At 42.0% G+C, this 20,138-nt stretch overlaps 1 protein-coding gene across 2 annotated transcripts in view; it reads left to right on the forward strand.

Annotated features, from left to right (window-relative positions):
- LOC120994759 (apoptosis-inducing factor 3-like) overlaps positions 1–20,138 on the forward strand; it is a 198,809-nt gene that overhangs the window by 33,061 nt on the left and 145,610 nt on the right. For both annotated transcript variants that reach the window (XM_040423553.1, XM_040423554.1), the window contains 2 exons: positions 10,943–11,055; positions 11,456–11,542. In XM_040423553.1, the coding sequence (XP_040279487.1) occupies positions 10,943–11,055; positions 11,456–11,542 (200 nt within the window). The remainder of the gene's footprint in view (positions 1–10,942; positions 11,056–11,455; positions 11,543–20,138) is intronic.

Genomic DNA, 20,138 nt, shown 5'->3' on the forward strand with positions numbered 1-20,138 from the left:
GCAACAAGATAAAACAGACAGGGAACAAAATGTCTATCTGTCACGGATGAAGTTAGCAGATAGCTGGAACATATAAATAAACAAGCGACTGGCTTGATCCCAAACTAAGGAGCTTATAGGTGAGCCCTATAAAACCCCAAGAGCTCTCCCTGACTGCTATGCACATGCAAGGGTCTGTATGGTACACGATTGCATGCCTGCGTACCTAATACTGTGTGGCACCTGAAAACCCTATAATAGTGAGGGGACACGACCACCGAATCCCTGCACTTAATACGGACGGAGTCAGGGTCACCTAGAATCAAGCCAGCAAGGAAACACAATAAAGTAAATGACTTATCTGAACAAACAGCAGAAGCAGCCTCCAGCAGGGAACACCTCATCCAGGAAGTAGTATAAACCGCAAGGTGAGGCAGTATGGGAGGGATTATAAAGGAAGACGATTAGTCAAAATAAGTGACACCTGGCAGAAGGAAAGGAGATGAGAAAGTGAAACCAAAACAAAGAACATCATACAAGAGGTAGAAGAACGTCTGCCAGATCTTCTCACAGAACTGGCGGTGACACTATCCTACAAAGATCGACCTTTGTTCATGGATGCACACTCCCATCCTTGGCCGAACGAGACCTTGTATGCATTTCCTCTGTTTGCCTTAATTCCCAACATTCTGAAAAAAGTGTTGCAGGAAAAATCTAGACTAATCCTAGTAGCGCCTTACTGGCCAAGAAGGTCGTGGTTTCCCCTACTCTTCAACATGTCAGCAGGAGATTTCTGGATTATACCGGATCTTCCAGACCTTCTTCATCAGCGCCCGGTTTTACACCCCAGGTCAACACATCTTCGACTAGCAGCTTGGAACCGGAGTGGGAATTGTTAAGGAGAAAAGGCCTTTCAGAGGCGGTAATTTCTACTATTCTATGCAGTCGAAAGACTATTACATCAAAAATTTACCATAGAGTCTGGGAAGCTTTTTTAAAGTTTGCAAAAGGTAAGACTTCTGGCCCCTTTAATGTTTCTATTATTTTAGATTTTCTGCAGGCCGGTTTAAACAAAGGTTTAAAAATCGTCACCATTAAAGTCCAGATATCGTATACAAAACTAGCAGATGTAGATCTCCTTAAAAGATTTGTAAAAGGGGCCCGGAGAAATGAACCTATAGTCAGATCCACGGTTCCTCCATGGGATTAAAATTTTGTTTTATCTGCGCTAATAGAGACGCTATCTGAAATCTCCTTGAGATTACTATCATAAAAAAAAAAATTATCTTGTGGCAATCACTACAGCTAGGAGAGTGGGCGAATTACAGGCGTTCTCATGTAGGCCCCCCTATCTAACTGTTAGAGATGATAGGTTAGTGTTAAAACACTCTCCCTCAAGTTTGTCTCAAAATTCCACTGTCTGCAGGAAGTCTCACTACCATCATTCGGTTCTGCAACAGGTTGTCCGGAAGAGAAGCGTTTTCATAATCTGGACGTTTGGAGCGGCGTCAGCTTATCTTAAGGCAACAGAAAAGACAGACTTTTCGTTCAATTTGTCGGGCCAAACAAAGGACAGGCGGAAGGCAAGACAACCATCGGCAGATGGATCAGATCAGCAATTTTGTTCTGTTACAAATTGAAAGATGTCTTCCCTCCAAAAGGACTTAAAGCTCATTCAATGCGGTCAATCGCGGCTTCCTGGGCAGATGTCCCTCTGGAGCAGATATGCCAGGCAGCCACCTAGTCTTCACCTTCTACCTTTTTCAAACATTATCAACTAGATGCGTTGAAAAATAAGGACTTCTCGTTTTCTCGCAGAGTGTGATCTGCTGTAGTCCCAACCTAAATATTTAATTTCTCTGTTTTATTCCTCCTATGGATCGTGCCGCTGTGGAGGCGTTTGGAAAGATTGCAATTACTTACCGGTAATTAGTTTTTTTTTCTCTAGCCTCCACAGTGGCACGGGGAAATTCCCCCCACATTTATGTAATATCTTCTGGAGTCCGTTATTTTCTGGCATTTTGTTGTTCTGATTTGATTGATAAATACTATGTTGCAACCATTTCAGAGTTTCTCGGTTATTTACTGGAGCAGGTAAGGGGAGGGGGCTATTTAAAGATCTCCACGTTGTTTCCTGTCCCTGGGGGAGGCGGGGTAATCCTCCTATGACTCGTGCCGCTGCGGAGGCTAGAGGAAAAACCAATTACCGGTAAGTAATTGCAATCTTCACTTTGTGCCAGTCCTCTAATAAACCTTATCTCTAAATTACTAAAATCTATTCAACACTTAAGCCACATTCTTATCAGTAAGATAAGAACAGTGGTGTACTAGGGGGTGGAGTGGGGGGCAGTCCCCCCCCGGGTGCTGGCTATCAGGGGGTTGCCAGAAGCAATGAGGGCTTCCATCAATACAGATGGAAGCGCTCATTAACAGAGCGCAGGGAGCTAGGTCCTGTGACTCACCGCTCAGCTCCCAGCACTCCTCCCCTCCTTCAGGCCAGCGGCGCTCTGAATGGTGAAGCAGGAAGACTTCTCCCCACTCCACCATTCAGCCTGCCAGGCACAGATTGTGCTGTTGGCCTGTGTGGGCGGAGCCTGCAGCCCGGAAATCTGCATAAGCTCCGCCCACAGTATTGCAGAGCGATCTGTGTCTGCAGGGAAGAGAGGTATGTGAGCTTCAGGAACGGGACAAGGTGAGTAGTTATGTGTTGTTTTTTTTTGTTTGTTTTTTTAAATACAGAGGGAGCACAGAGGGTTTTATTACTATGGAGGGGGCACTTTGGCAGGCGCAGCACTACATAACTACATGCCTTTACATAACTGTTTTAAATACCTATTTTGGCCTCTCTGCTTCCATAAAACACAGCTCTTAGTGGAGTGAATGTTTGTTCAGTCTCTCTCTCTCTCTCTCTCATAATTTCTAGCAGCTCCTATAAAGGGGGCACAGTGGGCATTATTACTATAAAGGGGGCACAATAGGGATTATTACTGTGAATGGGGCACAGAGAAGGCATAACACTACTGTGAGGGGGCACAATGTGGGCATAACTACTGTGAAGGTTGTACATTCAGGGCAATACTTTTGAGGGGGTACATTTATATATTTTTTTAAGTATTGGGGAGGGGGGGGTTCCAGAGAAAGGACCTGTCTCAGGTGCCAAACACCCTAGGAATGCCACTGGATAAGAACTGAGCTATAACAAGTGTAGTGTTTAGGAAGTCAGAGATCCGACATAAGGAGCCATCAGCTGAACTGCCTGATGGAACACAGTAAAAATTCAGAGCCTTCTAGTAGAGAATCTCAAGGCTGCATAGAGAAAGGGGCTTAACATTTTTAATAAAGACCAATTCGAAAAAATATTTGTAGCTCAAAATGAGTACAACGCAATGATAAAAAAAAAAATGCCCCAAAGGTGTACATAGCCTTTAAACAAAATTATTAAGAATGGAATTTTTTTTTTATTTTTTGCATTTGAAAATGTCCTAACTACTAAAATATCACGTTATTTATCCCACACAGTGAACACTGATTGAAAACAACAATACCAGAATATTTTTTTAGATAACTCCCAATGAAACCAGTCAGTCAAAGAATCAAGTAATCCCAAAAAAATACACACTTTGCAAAAAAGCTCACTCATTCACTTTACAAAAAAAGCATGCCCTCACACACCTCCATCAAAAAAATAAAAATAAAAAAATTGAAAAGCTATGGGTTTCAGAATTTGGCAACACGATGCAATTTTGTTTTTAATGGATTTTCATTTTTTTTTTTTTATTAAAGTAGTAGTACTGACCCACAGAATAAGGCCCCTTTCATACGGGCGAGTATTCCACGCGGATGCGATGCGTGAGTTGAACGCATTGCACCCGCACTGAATCCAGACCCATTCATTTCCATGGGGCTGTTCACATGAGCGGTGATTTTCACACATCACTTATGCGTTGCATGAAAATCGCAGCATGCTCCTCTTTGTGCGTTTTTCACGTAACGCAGGCCCCATAGAAATGAATGGGGTTGCGTGAAAATCGCAAGCATTCACAAGCAAGTGCAGATGCTGTGCGATTTTCACGCACGGTTGCTAGGAGACGATCGGGATGGAGACCCGATCATTATTATTTTCCCTTATAACATGGTTATAAGGGAAAATAATAGCATTCTGAATACATAATGTAAAATAGCGCTGGAGGGGTTAAAAAAAAATAATAATAATTTAACTCACTTTAGTCCACTTGATCGCGCAGCCCGGCATCTCTTCTGTCTTCTTTGCTGAACAGGACCTGTGGTGACATCACTCCAGTCATCACATGGTCCATCACATGATCTTTTACCATGGTGATGGATCATGTGATGACCGGAGTGACGTCGCCACCGGTCCTGTTCCTGCAATGAATGCTCACCACAGGTCCTGTTCAGCAAAAAAGACAGAAGAGATGCCGGGGTGCGCGATCAAGTGGACTAAGGTGAGTTAAATTTTTTTTTTTTTTTTTAACCCCTCCAGCGCTATTTTACTATGCATTCTGTATTCAGAATACTATTATTTTCCCTTATAACCATGTTATAAGGGAAAATAATACAATCTACTCAACACCGATCCCAAGCCCGAACTTCTGTGAAGTTCGGGTTTGGGTACCAAACACGCGCGATTTTTCTCACGCGAGTGCAAAACGCATTACAACACATTTTCCCGCAACGCCCGTGTGAAAGGGGCCTAAGGCTGTGGTGTCACTTTTACTGTGCAGTGAATGCTGTAAAAACAAACCCAAACAATGGTGGAATTGCACTATTTTCTTTTTCGCTCCAAAAATAATTTTTTACAGTTTCACAATACATTATATGAAACATTAAATGGTTCCATTAAAAAAAGTACAACAAAGTACAAAAAACAAGCCCTTATTTGAAATTTGATGGAAAAAAATAACTGGTTATGGCTCTTAGAAAGCGGTGAAGCAAAATGCAAAACATTGCTTCCAAAACTGACCTGGTCCGAAAGGGGTTGAAGACTGCAGGTGGTAATTGTCTCAGGATAAACCCCTTCTAATAATTACTGTAAAATGGTCAACCAGCCTTCCTGTAATAAATAGCTTGCAGGACCCGATTAAGGTTAGTGGAGACCCCTGGGTATAGGTAACCATATCAATGAATATACTCCTCATATCCTACTGCAAGGCCACATGTAATTAGGAATTCTAGGAAGAGAAATATAGTCCACTTTAATCCGCTTTTTAAAACATGTGCATTCCTATCTCTTACATTGGGATTAGAAAAGAAGAATTGTGATGGCACACTCACATTTGGTTTAAACTGGAAGGTATTTATTATTAATGATTAAAATATTTGTTGTTTATAGTAGAATGGACAAAATAAATAAAATGATAGGGTAAAGTGACAGTCTGTGATTGTAAATTGGGATGTGGTTGGCTTAGTGTAAAATATAAGATAAAATGAATGGTCAATGATCGATGGGATCAGTATGTCCTAAAGGATCCAGCAGTTGTTCAATAATTTAAAAATTCATTTAAAAAGTTCAGTAAATTCAATAAAGTTCTTCAGGATAGATATTGATAATAGTTCAGTCATGTGAGGCAGTGATATTCCAGAAGGATACTCAATATAAATAGCAAGAAAAAATGCATGAATAAATGGTATCAAGAAATCCGTGCAAAAAGGATAAAGTGAAAAAATTGATCAATGGGTGAAAAGAATAAAAGTATAAAAATGCTTAAAAGTGGTGGTCTTGTTTTTGAATAAAAATGAGTATAAATATGAATAAACTGCAGTGCTGGAGGCAGAATACTTCTGGTCTTGTATCAGCAGAATTCCAGTTATTCAGTCACCCGCCTGTTAATGAGAAATCGTCTCTCATAACAGGATTTTCATATTTTTTTTTTTTATTAAAGTAGTAGTACTGACCCACAGAATAAGGCCCCTTTCATACGGGCGAGTATTCCGCGCGGATGCGATGCGTGAGTTGAACGCATTGCACCCGCACTGAATCCAGACCCATCTCTCTGTCTCTCTGTCTCTCTGTCTCTCTGTCTCTCTGTCTCTCTGTCTCTCTGTCTCTGTCTCTCTCTCTCTGTCTCTCTCTCTCTGTCTCTCTCTCTGTCTCTCTCTCTGTCTCTCTTACGGGAAGAAATGAGATCTGCTATGGCAGAAAGTCCGGTTGTTACTCCTTCCTTTTTTCCTCTGAAGACACGAAGGAGTTAGTGAAAGCCATTAGGGCTACTATGGGGCTCTCAGACGAAAAAGTGCAGAGGTCGGTCCAGGCCCAAATGTATAGCGGTCTAGAACAAAGGAAAAAGAGGGTATTTCAGGTACATAAAAACATGATGGAACTAATTAAAAGCGAGTGGAAATCCCCACATAAAAAACTATTTATTCCAAAAACGATGAAACGTTGCCTCCCATTCTGTAAAGAAGACGAGGCCCTATTAACAACTTGCCCCAAAGTGGATGTATCTCTATCCAAACTTGTTAAAGGGGCTAATGCTCTCCCATTTGAAGATATGGGGACCCTAAAGGACCCCATGGACAAAAAAACTGATCAGGTTCTTAAAAAAGTCTGGGAGGCTAGCACATCACTATTTAAGCCTAATCTGGCGGACACATCTGTATCAAGGTCTTTAAAACGGTGGCTGTTACAGTTAGAGGTTCTCCTGAAAGAAGGAGCCTCTTATGATACTTTAAAAGACTCCTTTCCCCTACTAGTGAAAGCAGTTGATTTCCTGTCTGACTCCACGGCAGAGTCAGTCAGAATGGCCGCTAAGACCTCGGGCCTAGCAGTTGTAGCTAGGAGAGCTCTGTGGTTAAAATCCTGGTCCGGTGATACCGGTTCAAGAACAAGGCTTTGTAGTTTGCCCTTTCATGGGAACCTACTGTTCAGCCAAGATCTTAAATCCATTTTAGAGAAGGCCGCGGACTCAAAAAAAATCATTTCCCAAAGATACAAACAAAAGGAAATTTCCCTTTCGTAGGAATAAAAAAGGGAGTTCTTTCCAGGCCAAGAGAACCTCTAGGGATACTCCTTGGTCAAAAGGGAAAAATCAAAAAAGTGGTAACAGAGGTTTCTTATTTACCCCAAGAAATACAGATTCCACTAAACAATGACGCCAGAGAGGTAGGAGGAAGACTGAAGCTATTCTTAAAGGAATGGGAAGATATCACAATAAATCCCTTGGTGTTAAACATCATTTCAAAAGGTTACAATATTACCTTTCGCCTTCCTCCTCCCCCAAATGTATTCAGAATAACCCCCATCCAAAGATCGGGAGTTGTTGGCCCAAAGGGCCATTGTCCTGGTTCCTCTCTCTCAACAGAGGAAAGGTGATTACTCACATGTTTTTCTGGTAAAAAAAAATGACGGAAAATCTCGACTAATAATAAACGTAAAAAAATTAAACAAATTCATAAAACACGTCTGGTTCAAAATGGAAACAATAAGGTCCATAATAAACCTGTTAAAAGAAGGAGATTTTTTAGCATCAATAGACCTAAAGGACGCTTATTTCCATGTCCCAATTTGCAAGGAATCTCAAAAGTTTCTCCGTATAGCGGTTTTCTTAGGAAAAAAACTGTCATTTCCAGTTTCAGGTGCTCCCTTTTGGAATTACCTCCGCACCAAGGGTATTTACCAAGGTAATGTTGGAGGTAGTGGCTCACTTAAGAAGACGAAACATCCTGATATTCCCTTACTTACACGACCTGCTGATCGTAGGCAATTCAGAGACAGATCTCAAAAACAATCTGTATCTGACTTGCCAAACTCTGTACCGTACAGGGTGGCTAATAAATTGGAAAAAGTCAAATCCTTGCCCATCTCGGAATCTAACCTTCCTGGGAGTTTGTCTAGATACGATTCACCAAGAGACAGTTCTTACAGACCAGAAGGTAATGGGGATATGCGCAAAGGCAACAAATTTCCAAAATCAACCTGTATGTACGATCAGAGAAGCAATGAAACTACTGGGCTCTCTGACATCATGCATCCCGGCTGTAAGATGGGCTCAGTTCCACACCCGGATCCTGCAACAATGCATTTTAGAGTGTTGGAACAGAAGCCCGGATTCTCTAGAGGAAATAATTCAAATTCCCGGACCAGTGTTTCAGTCCCTACAGTGGTGGAAACAGTCAAACCATCTGTTAAAGGGATTTCCTTGGAACCGCGAACACTTAGTCGTTATCACGACGGACGCAAGTCTTTGGGGATGGGGAGCGCATTGTTCTCATCTCTATTCCCAAGGAGAGTGGTCTGTCAATCAAAAATCTCTGCCGTCAAATCAAAGAGAACTCACGGCAGTCTGGGAAGCAATAAAGGTGTTTGCCCACCTTATACAAAACAAAGACGTTCAGGTAAGAACGGACAATACAACAGTAGTTGCTTACCTGAACCATCAAGGCGGGACAAGAAGTTTAGCATTTAAGCTAAAAGGATCCCTAAACATAGAAGCAGACTTTTTAAGCAGAACTTCCTTAAAAACAACAGAATGGAGCCTAGAAAGACACGTCTTTCTCCAAATCACGAAATTGTGGGGAACTCCACAAGTAGATCTTTTTGCTTCAGCCACAAACGCAAAACTAAAAAAGTTTTTTTTCTCTGAATCCGTTCGACGGGAACATAGGGGTAGATGCACTGTCCCAAAAATGGGATTTTTAACTAGCATATGCCTTCCCCCCCCCTTTTCAATTAATTCCCAGGGTCCTAAAAAAGATTTGGTTAGACGGCACTCATGTGATACTAATAGCCCCTCTATGGCCAAAAAAAAACATGGTTTCCGTTACTGAAAACTCTTTCAGTCCAGAGCCCATGGATCCTTCCTTGGCAACAGGATTTACTGTCCCAGGGCCCGATCTACCATTCCCAGATAGAAAGGTTACATCTAACGGCTTGGAACTTGAAAGGATGATTTTGAGAGCTAAGGGCCTATCAGAAGCCATTATTAACACTGTCAGCCAGCAGAAAAGATGTAACTTCTAAAATTTATCGTAAGGTGTGGAATAAATTCTGCTGTTGGTGCATCCAGGAAAAATATTCTTCGAAGAAGTTCAGTCCAAGCAGTTCTAGGTTTCCTGCAGTCCGGCTTTGAAAAAGGCTTACGCCCAAACATGTTAAGAGTTCACATATCAGCCTTAAGCGCAGTGTTCGGTGAAAAAATTGTGGAACATCCTTGGGTGATCCGTTTTCTAAAAGGAGCAGATAGGTTAAGACCGTTCCTAAGACCTACAGTTTCCCCTTGGGATCTCAATGTAGTGCTATTAGGTTTGACAAACACCCCGTTTGAACCTCTGTCAGAAACCTCGTTGAGATATTTATTTCTGAAGACTTTATTCCTGGTATCAATCACCTCAGCGCGAAGAGTGGGTGAAATCCAAGCTCTAAAAATAGTGGAACCTTTTTGCACAATATTTCCGAACAGAATTGTATTCAGACTGGACAATATAAATCTTTTATATGTGAGGATAAGACACTCTAAGCTATCAGTCCAGAAAGACACTGAGGAAGAGCTGGAGGAGGGTCTAATTTATACTTCCTGTCCCTAACTGGTTGGAGGCGGGTCATCTCTCATGGTATGCCATCATGGAGGATTCATGAAAAGGGAATTACTGGTAAGTAATTTTTTTTTTTTTTTAGTGCATACTTCTTTGAAAGCCACAACTTTTTTTGATGATGCATGTGGCTTTATTTTTGTCAATTTTTATTGTATTATTTTATTTGTTTTTAGTGTGTGTTTTTTTTTTTTTTTTATACCTGGGAAAGTTACCTGGCACTCAGTGATCACATATAGCTGGGACCAGAGCAGGAAGCAGCATTGCCACAGAGCAACACAACACTGCTTTGAGCACTGTATAAACAGTGAGGGGGAAGGCAGGGACATAAAAAAAATCTCTGCCTTCTCTATGGGGAAGCCAGCTGTCGCTAACGCAGCTGCAAACTCTGCAAGGACATTCAGAAATGTCCTTGCAGAGCTAAATGCAGACCACCCAGATGTTTAAAATCTATGGGAGTCTACCATTGGTTAAAGTTCCATTAATTCCAGGCAAAATGGTAGAGAGGGGTAGAGGACCCTGCCCATAAGAGCTTAAAATCTATGAAATAGTAGGTGAGGGTAGAAGTTGTTGAGATACTGTAGTAGTCTATTGGCAGCAGTTTGGATGGTACGTTTGTAATTAGAGGAAGTGGTCGACTGCATCAAACAGAAGACAAGTCGAGAAGGAGAAACGCAGAGTAATGAAATTTAACTTTGGTGGTTAACAGGTCATTCGTCACTGTGGTTAGGGCTATTTCAGTACAGTTCAGTAACCTGTAATAGACTCAGTGAGGGACATTTATTAACCACTTTACGTCACTATTGTGGCATAAAAAAAATCACACATTATGGTGCACCCTATAGGAGCACCATAATTTTGTAACTTTTTAGGCAGGGCAGGCAAAAGGGCAGGGCTTAGCGCAAGTGGCGGGACTTCGCACCACCCCCTACCGTTACTTCTGCCACTCTCTGGCAAAAGTTATAGTAATAGCTGAAATCTGCGCCAGCCTGTAGCTGGCATAGACTTCAATTCCTGGCGCACGGCAAGGCAGAGATGCGCCTGATTTGTTAATAGGCCTCTGTCTCTTAATAAATTTAGGTGCATCTGATGTGAGTGCAGGGAGATCAAGACTGGCGGATGGATATGCCAGTTTTGATAAATGTCCCCCTATGTTAGGGTCAGGTAAGTCTGGCTAGGTATAGTTTTCATCTGAACATTTCTGTCTCATTATTGTTCCTCTGATGATGTGGCTGATGCCGGTGGAAGTCCTTCCCTTCAGGCTATCACTGTGCCCAAATCCTCATCTTTTAGTCTGTCTCAAGGAAGTTATATTTTGGTGCCTCGGTTGCCTCCCGATAATTTGGCAGTGTCTGGTCTTTCTTTTTATAAAAATAATATAAGACGTATCTGATTTTTCTCTTTCCTGTTACTGTAGGCCCTTCTGCCTTGGTGTGTGCTGAAACACTCCGCCAGGAAGATTATAAAGGGAGGATTGTTCTGGTGACAAGAGAGAAGCATGTCCCATATGACAGGACCAAGCTTAGCAAGGTCTGTAGTACGCGCTTACCCTGCGGTGTGCTATGAAAAGTTATTGTTTCTGTGGCTTTATATGACTGTTGCTGGGGTTCATTTGCCCATAATGTCAGTCCATGTCAGGGGTCTCTGCTCCTAAATTTTGACTGGTGATGGTGAAAGAACATTTATATATTTTATAGATGATAATTACACAAGTACATAAGGCCAGTTCTCTGAGTTTGCTTCTACAAGTTAATGTAGAAATACAAACATTTTCCACAATAGACATAAATTTTTCTGCAGATCCTGCAAAATGAGTTGAATCCGCCAAGAAATATCTTACCATGTCAGTTTCCAGCTTAACCTTCTTATACATTCATCCATACTCTTATGCATTGCTGCTTCTTTATTAAAATTGACTATATTCCTGTAGGCAATGAATGCAAAAGCTGTGGAGATCTATTTGCGTTCTACAGAATTTTACAAAGAGCATGATCTTGAAATATGGACAGAGAAAGAGGTAATTGTTATACATTCAACTTTTTTTTTTTACATTTTTGCAGATTTTGTCATGGTTGAATTTAGTGTTCTCAATAATGTCAAACATGATTTCAACATTTGTACTAATCCTATCCTGAAGGATACTTTGTGTCATAAGGACAGCATCCAGCTCTCAGTGATGGAATGTGTCATTAATCGCAAATACCTGTAAATATATTCATTTACGTTGTAACTATGGAGGATGCTCATATTCTACAAACCAGTGGTGTAACTAGTGTAATCTGAGCCCCAGATCAAATATTAGATGAGGGCCCTTCTTCCCCCTTGTATTATGCCCACAAATATCCCCCTCCCCATCACACTTATAAATACTGTATGTAATTGGTGACATAGAATAGGGGACATCTGCTGTGTAAAGTGTTACAGAATTTGACACAAATTGGGTATTATATATTAGGTATTTGAATTGGCTAAGGGGGGACAACCAGTGCTGCCACCAGTCAGTCCACAGTCTAGTGTAAGTGCTGCCACCAGTCAGTCCACAGTCTAGTGTAAGTGCTGCCACCAGTCAGTCCACAGTCTAGTGTAAGTGCTGCCACCAGTCAGTCCACAGTCTAGTGTAAGTGCTGCCACCAGTCAGTCCACAGTCTAGTGTAAGTGCTGCCACCAGTCAGTCCACAGTCTAGTGTAAGTGCTGCCACCAGTCAGTCCACAGTCTAGTGTAAGTGCTGCCACCAGTCAGTCCACAGTCTAGTGTAAGTGCTGCCACCAGTCAGCCCACAGTCTAGTGTAAGTGCTGCCACCAGTCAGTCCACAGTCTAGTGTAAGTGCTGCCACCAGTCAGTCCACAGTCTAGTGTAAGTGCTGCCACCAGTCAGTCCACAGTCTAGTGTAAGTGCTGCCACCAGTCAGTCCACAGTCTAGTGTAAGTGCTGCCACCAGTCAGTCCACAGTCTAGTGTAAGTGCTGCCACCAGTCAGTCCACAATCTATTTTAAATGCTTTCTGAGTTTACCATGGAATAATATTAGTTTTTAAATTGTGACCGAATTCAGTATGCAACCATGCAAATCTAATATGATCCCATGTTACATACAGATTTCATTGTACAGATTAAAAGAGTAAAATCCACAGCACGCTTGTATTTTTGTGTAGAATTCCTCCACTACATGTGAGTGGGGTTTAAAAAATTTCATCTACAAGTATTTTACTGTGTATTAGTAGAAATAAGTCAGAGCAACGGGACTTGTATTTTCTCCTGAAGATGTTTTGCTAGTCATTCGTTTGGCTTTCTCAATTAGAATGACTTGTACAAGAAATCTCTGCATTAAACACTGGTGACTCATGCTTTAGTCAGTTTATTATAATCAACACAAATCACGGGCCTCATGGAGGTAAGATGTCACTGGCAGTGACCTACAACATGGCCAAATACATAGCCAAAATTATAGCCCCTCTGGTTGGAAATACGGAGCACCATATCCAGAAATCCACATCTAAAATCCAAGACTTGATACTGGGTACAGAGGAAACGGTGGTGTCGTATGACGTTGCATTCCTTTACACATGCACCCACCAGAGAGGTAGTTCAAATGTTGAGGACAAGGTTAACACAAGAAAACACCCTCAGCAGCAGAGCAAATATAAATCCAGATCAAGTGTGTTTCTTGCTAGACCTATGTCTGACCTGTTTTGATAACCAGTTTCAGCCATTGTGGCTAAGTCTACTTTCACACTTGCGTTTTGGCTTTCCGTTTGTGAGATCCGTTCAGGGCTCTCACAAGCTGTCCAAAACGGATCAGTTTGCATTCTGATGCATTCTGAATGGAAAAGGATCCGCTCAGAATGCATCAGTTCACTCACCATTCCGCTTTGGAGACAGACACCAAAACGCTGCTTGCAGCGTGTCTGTCTGATGAAACTGAGCCAAACGGATCCGTCCTGGCACACAATGTAAGTCAATGGGGATGGATCCGTTTTCACTGGCACAATTGAAAACAGATCCGTCCTTCATTGACTTTCAGTGGTGTTCAAGACGGATCCGTCTTGGCTATGTTACAGATAATACAAACTGATGCGTTCTGAACGGATCCGTCCATGACTGTTTCGCACAAAACGCAAGTATGAAAGTAGCCTAACCTGTTCATGCAAGAAGTGGAATGGAAAGACCTAAACACCTACCCAGGAATTGCACTCAGTCACTGGTTCAGATATGTGGATGGCACCTGAGCTTAAAATAAAAAACAAGAGATACACACGTTCACTGAGCACATCAACGCAGTATACCACAGCATCAGGTTTAAGCAGGAACATGTGCAGAACAACACACTGGGTTTCTTGGACTGTTTGGTAACAGAGAGGGAGGAGGGCTGGAAACAAGAGAGTACAGAAAATCCATACGGACATTACCTGTTTGCTTCCCACCATCCTCTGGATCACAAACTGGGGGTCATCATAACCCTACACCACTGGGCTGAGAAGATCTCCACAAGCACAGAGGCTAAGAAAAAGGAATTCAAACCTCCTGCGAGAGGCCCTTAACACGTGCATGTCTCCAGACTAGACCTTTGTGAAAACTAAGAAAAGAGAGAACGAGAAAGAAAGTCAAGATTGCCAGTGAAGGAGCAAAGCAGGTCAGACAGAAGAACTTGGTTCTTCCATACATAGCTGGGGTGTCTGAAAAACGGAACCCGCAACACACTGAGGCCAGCAACTGTGTGTTTCCAGCTTCCTCTTGAAAATGTTTTGCTACTCATCCGATTGGCTCTAATTAGAGAAATTCTAAATGAGAAAGCGATCCCAATGACTAGTGAAAAGTGTTCAAGAGAAAATATGAATCTAGTTACTCTGAATTATTACTACTCATATAATCGGCAAAGAATTTTGGCACTATATTAATAAATAAAACAAATGCTTTTGACACTTTTTTTACCCAATCACTCTCCTAGACCACCAGAGATATACCCAGATCATTGCTGATGCAGATATTCTTCAGAAAAACCCTCTGTGTGCCTCCCTATAAAATCTAAGACAAATGTGGATACAATATGAACCCATAACAGGCTATGGGCTGCGTACTTGAGGCATGAATCCTATACTGCTCCGTGCCACCACATATAATACCACTTCACTCTGCTGGCACTATTGTGTATGAGGGCGGGGAGCTCTTAGCTGGTACTATGTTTAGGGTGCTCTCTTCTGGTACCACTGTTTGTAAAGGGCATTCTGCTGGCTATAATGTCCCCATTACTTAAAGTCCTGTTACTACAATTAGGGAAAATAAAGGGCCTTCTCTAGTGATTTGCAACATATACAGTACTTAAAGGGGTTATCCAAGACCTATAATGCACCCCCAAATGCCCGGGCCCCTCACACAGATAGTACTTACCTTGCTACCCGGCACCGCGCCGCTTCTGATGCCTGCACGTGTGCGGGTGCGGCGGGGCAGCCAATAGCAGGCCGCGACGGGAACAAGCCTCCCTAGCATTGCTGGTGACTGGGAGATGCAGAGACGGCCATGCCGGCATCAGAAGTGAAGCTGGTGCCGTGGAGCGAGGTAAGTACAATCTGTGTGAGGGGTCTGGGCATTATAGGTCTTGGAAAACCCCTTTAAAAGGAACCTGTCACATTTAACATGGTATATGACAGCAGGTTATAGAGCAGGAGGAGCTGAGCAGATTTAAATATATAGTTTCGTGGGAAAATATTCAGTGTAAGTTGTATTTAATTTGTTAAAATTCCTGATCATTCTGGGCTTTGAAGTCTAAAGGCGATCCTATCAATGATTGACATATTTCCCTCTGAGTGTGCATACAGATAGCTGTCAATCACTGATAGGACCGCCTCCTTGATGTCAAAGCCCAGAATGAGTAGGAATGTAAATGAATACATTACAAGTTATACTAAATCTTATACCATAAAATACCGTATATCAAGCTGCTCAGCTCCTCCTGCGTTACAAACTGCTGCTGGCAGATTACATGACATTTTCATGGTGACAGGTTCCCTTTAATTAAAATGTGATGAAACATTTTTTTTTTTTTAAATCGGATCGTTTGTTTTTATTGTTATTTCAATATGTAAATATACATGACAAAATCAATTATACTTCATAAAATAAACTTACATTCACAACATGAATGATGTTTCACATGAGTATTGTTGTATTACAAAGTGTTGGCATGAAATACTTTAACCCGATGCCCATAACTTCCCCCCTTTCCGGTATTAGCTTCTTCTCTAGACCACATTACTATTTGAACGCACATATGTTTACCAAGGCTCCCATAACTTCTCATATTTGAGAGGACATCCTCTTTTTTGAAAAACAGCCTTTTCATAGACAACCATAGTATTACCTTTGCATTTAAATTCTCCAAATTTGGGAGGTGTAGCCTGTATCCAATTCTGAGCAATTACCGTAGTTTCCTAGCTACATATAGCAGGCGACCTATAGCCACTTTAAGCAATTGTTCGGTCCCCAAGTCTGACACATATCCCAGAATGCAAACTTTAGGATCCCGTGGTACACACACTGAATAAGCTTTCTGTACAGCAGCGATCACCTCGTCCCAGTATGCATTCAAATCCGCACATTGCCAAAGCATGTGTGTCAAATCTACTGGTTCTCCAGAACACCGAGGACATTTAGCGTCTAATCTAATACCTATTTTTTATTAAAAAAAAACTAAAAAAAAACTGTCTTGTAGACTGTGAATGATAAATAATCGCGAGAGCTTCCTTCACTCAAGGAAGACCTAGGCACCACTTCCAATATGTCTGCCCATTGCTCATTTGAGATTTCTCCTACATCTTGTTCCCATTTGTGCATCCTGGTTAAAGTGTGTGAATCTAAGTGTTTTTCAATCAGCCATCTGTATGTCGTAGATATCATCCCCCTTCTCTCTCCTCCCATCACTATAAGGTGCAACGCTGTGTCTCGTTGCGACACCACAGTACTTTTCTGAATCCTAGTGGTATAAGCATGGCGCAGTTGTAGATATTGATAAAAGCTACGTCGTGGAATGCCATAATTTTCCTGAAAGCTGGTAAACTATTTGAAAACTCCGCCTTTTAAAAGGTGACCCAATCTCATTACCCCTCTATCTTTCCATTCATTAAACCCTGTCAGCGATCCAAATTCAGTCAGGGCTGGATTTCGCCAGAGTGGGGTGATCTCAGTGACCCCTCTGTCGTTTTATTTTTCCCCATACCAAGTACATTGTACACCTTAAGGGAATTTCCGATCTCACTGATTTCACATCCAACCCCTCCAATAACATCATTAAGTCCCTTCCTTTCAGGTGTGACTGAAAAATTTCACTAGTCATATCTGAGGACCCCAGGTCTAGCCATCCCTTGAAATGTTGACTTTGAGCCGCAAGGTAATATACCCAAGGGTTAGGAACTGCAAGACCTCATTCAGTTTTATAGTGCTGCAGCGTCTCAAGTTTTATTCTGGCCTGCCCCTTACGCCATATTAACTCTCTAAATATTGAATTGATTCTGTCAAACCTGTCCATCGGGAGCCAGATCGGGGCATTATGAAGAATATATAGAAGTTGTGGCATTAATATCATTTTGAGAAGGTTTGTCCTGCCCACCACTGATAGATATAATTTACATCAGGCTTTACATTTGTTGAGAAATTTAGCTAAAAGTGGGGTAAGATTTAATTCCTCGAAGTCTTTGATTCTGGGGGAAATATTAATACCCAAATATTTAAACTCCTCTACACATGGGATATTTTTGTCACATATCACTTGTGATTTTGGTTGACCATCTATAAGCATTAGTGCCGATTTATGGCAATTAATTGTCAGACCAGACAATTGACCAAATCTGCCAATAAAAGACATCACCGCAAGCAAGGACTTGGATGTATCACCCAGAAACAGAGTGTCGCCTGCATACATCGCTACTTTATTTTGTACTGTGCCGTAACAAAACCCCCGAATCTCGGAGGATCTACGTACCGCAGCTGCTAATGGTTCTATCGCCAATGCGAATAGCAACAGCGCTGCAGTTGAAATCTTTCAGATGTCCCCAGTTTGCCCTAATGCTGGCCTTTGGACTAGAATATAAAACTTTTACCCAGGAGATAAATCGTGCACCACAGAAATTGCCATTCCACACTATCAAAGGCCTTGGCCGCATCGAAAGAGAAGATGGCCCTGTCCCCCATATTATCTGATGAGAACTGTAAACTAGCGAAGACCCTGCGAATATTAATAACAGTTGACTTCTGGGGCATAAAACCTGTCTGGTCTGGATTAACGGATAGTATCACTTTAGACAAAGGTACGGCCAAGGCCTTTGCCAGGATCTTGACATCCGTGGATAGCAAAGATATATGGTTCTGTAAGATTCTGGCAATCTCGGATCTGTCCCAGGCTTGGGCAAAACTACTATGAGAGCTTCTTGCATGGATGCCGGTAGACAGCCCATTTCCAAGGAATAGTTAAATACCTTCAACAATTCCGGCAATAAAATGTCCGAGCATTTCTTGTATATTTCGACAGGTAATCCATCTAACTTCTGGAGCCTTATCATTAGCCATTGTTCTCACTGCTTCCTCTATCTCCACCAATTTTAATGGGGCATCTAAAAGAGAACATGCCTCAGATGACAATCGTGGGATATCAGTCTCTCACAAAAATTCTACAATATCTGAATCTGAGCATGAAATTTGTGACAAACATAGGGATGAATAAAAATTTCTCAGGATTCCCAATATGCTACTGGTGTCCTGTCTAATTTGTCCCCCCCCCCCCCCCGAGTCTGTTAACCCTGTAATACATGTTGTACCTTGTTGCGCCTTAGATAACTCCGAGCATATGCCCCACTTTCTCCCGCTCTTCATAGAACTTCTGTTTATAAAAGAGACATTTCCTCTCTGCTACCTGCAATAAATGACATCGCAGTGCTTCCTGCACCACCACGCATTCTAGCGCCATTTTCTACGGTTGGAGTTTGAGTGAAAGCTGCTTCCGCTATTTGCATTTCAGCATGTACTCGGGTGTCCATTTCCCTAGACTTAGATTAAATCCTACTAATAGATTTACCGTAATTAAAATCCCTCTCAAGTAAGCTTTCGAGGCCTCCCATACTGAATGGATAGAGGCTGTATTTCGGTTTAGTTCAAAATATTCAGTCAGTGCAGTTTTTACCTCCTCCATCTCTCCCATTAGTGTCAGCCAAAATGCGTTAAGACGCCATACTCTAGGGCCCGGTCTGGCATTCCCGGACATGTCCAATTCAATACATAGTGGCGAATGATCTGACAGTGTTCTAGTTAAATATTCAGTTAAATGTTCACTAGCGGGTACATGTGTGAGTTTACCAACCCTAACTCTGTCCTAGATAAAGACATATACGTGGATGAACATCAGGAATATTTTTCTCCCTGGGGTGAGCTTCCCTCCATACATCCATAAGTCCCACCTCCCTTAACAGTCTACTGAGGAGGGTTTCAACTCGTTTCCACTCCCGTTGTCGCCCTACATTTATCCAGGGACTCATTCACTACGTTATTAAAATCCCCAATAATCAAACACTGGATATCTGAATATTCCCCCATAAACTCCAACACCAGTCTTGGAGGTGTCGAGGTGTATGGCGGAGGAATATATATGGTCACCAGCACCATTCTCATTTCATTGAGTACACAGTAAACACATACGAACTGACCCTCTGGGTCCACTTATTCCCTCAGGCATTTAAAGCGCACATTTTTGCTAACTCCCGTGGAGCGTGCAGAGAGGACCGAGTCTACAGAGTAACCAATCCAAGATTTCTGAAGCATCTGCACTCTCGATTTGGTCATAAGTGTCTCCTGTAGACAACAGATAGCTGGCTGGTCTCGCATTAAATATTTGAAAATGCTATGTCTTTTGGTTACCTCCGCCATTCCCCGCACATTCCAACTAATCACCTTGGTCACTGGCGCCATTGCATCTTAAGTTTATATAAAAGTCTGCCACACAACCATACCCGCCTTCTACTGTAGCATATCACCATCCTTACTAGCAAGTCAATACCGGAAAGTGCCCCCCCTTTAAAGAAACTAAAATATAATCAGAATCATCAGTATTACTTCCATAACATAGGGCTAACAAAAAAGACCTAGCCCAACTTTTTCTGCAACATACTCCAGTCCAAGATCATTGGCGAGTAATGGACTCGCCCGAGAGTGCAGATAACCTTTATTACTCACGCTCCTGTATTAGGACATTCCAGACAACGTGCTCGGGTAGTCCATATTTAGTACCCTGCAGGAGATTTTAGTCCCCGACTGTAGAGTTATTTGAGATCCACACTGCCATTGACCGCTTCAAGTGTCCAGATTTTGGTTCCTAAGCTTCCCTTTATTCTTGTCTAACCATTGCAGTGATGAATCCAGGTCTTCAAAGAATGTTGTAGATCCTAAGGCTACCACCCATAGCTTGGCTGGAAACATCATAGAATATTGTACTTGTAATCCATGAAGTCGTCTTTTTATATCCACAAAGTGAGCAATTTTCTTCTGTACTTCGGATGAATAATCTGGAAAAATAGAGATTGTTGATTATAAGCTCCGGATGGTCCCGGGACTGCTTTAGTATAGTGTTTCTGTCC

The sequence above is a fragment of the Bufo bufo genome, chromosome 3 (assembly GCF_905171765.1).
Source record: "Bufo bufo chromosome 3, aBufBuf1.1, whole genome shotgun sequence".
Classification (NCBI taxonomy): Eukaryota; Metazoa; Chordata; class Amphibia; order Anura; family Bufonidae; genus Bufo; species Bufo bufo.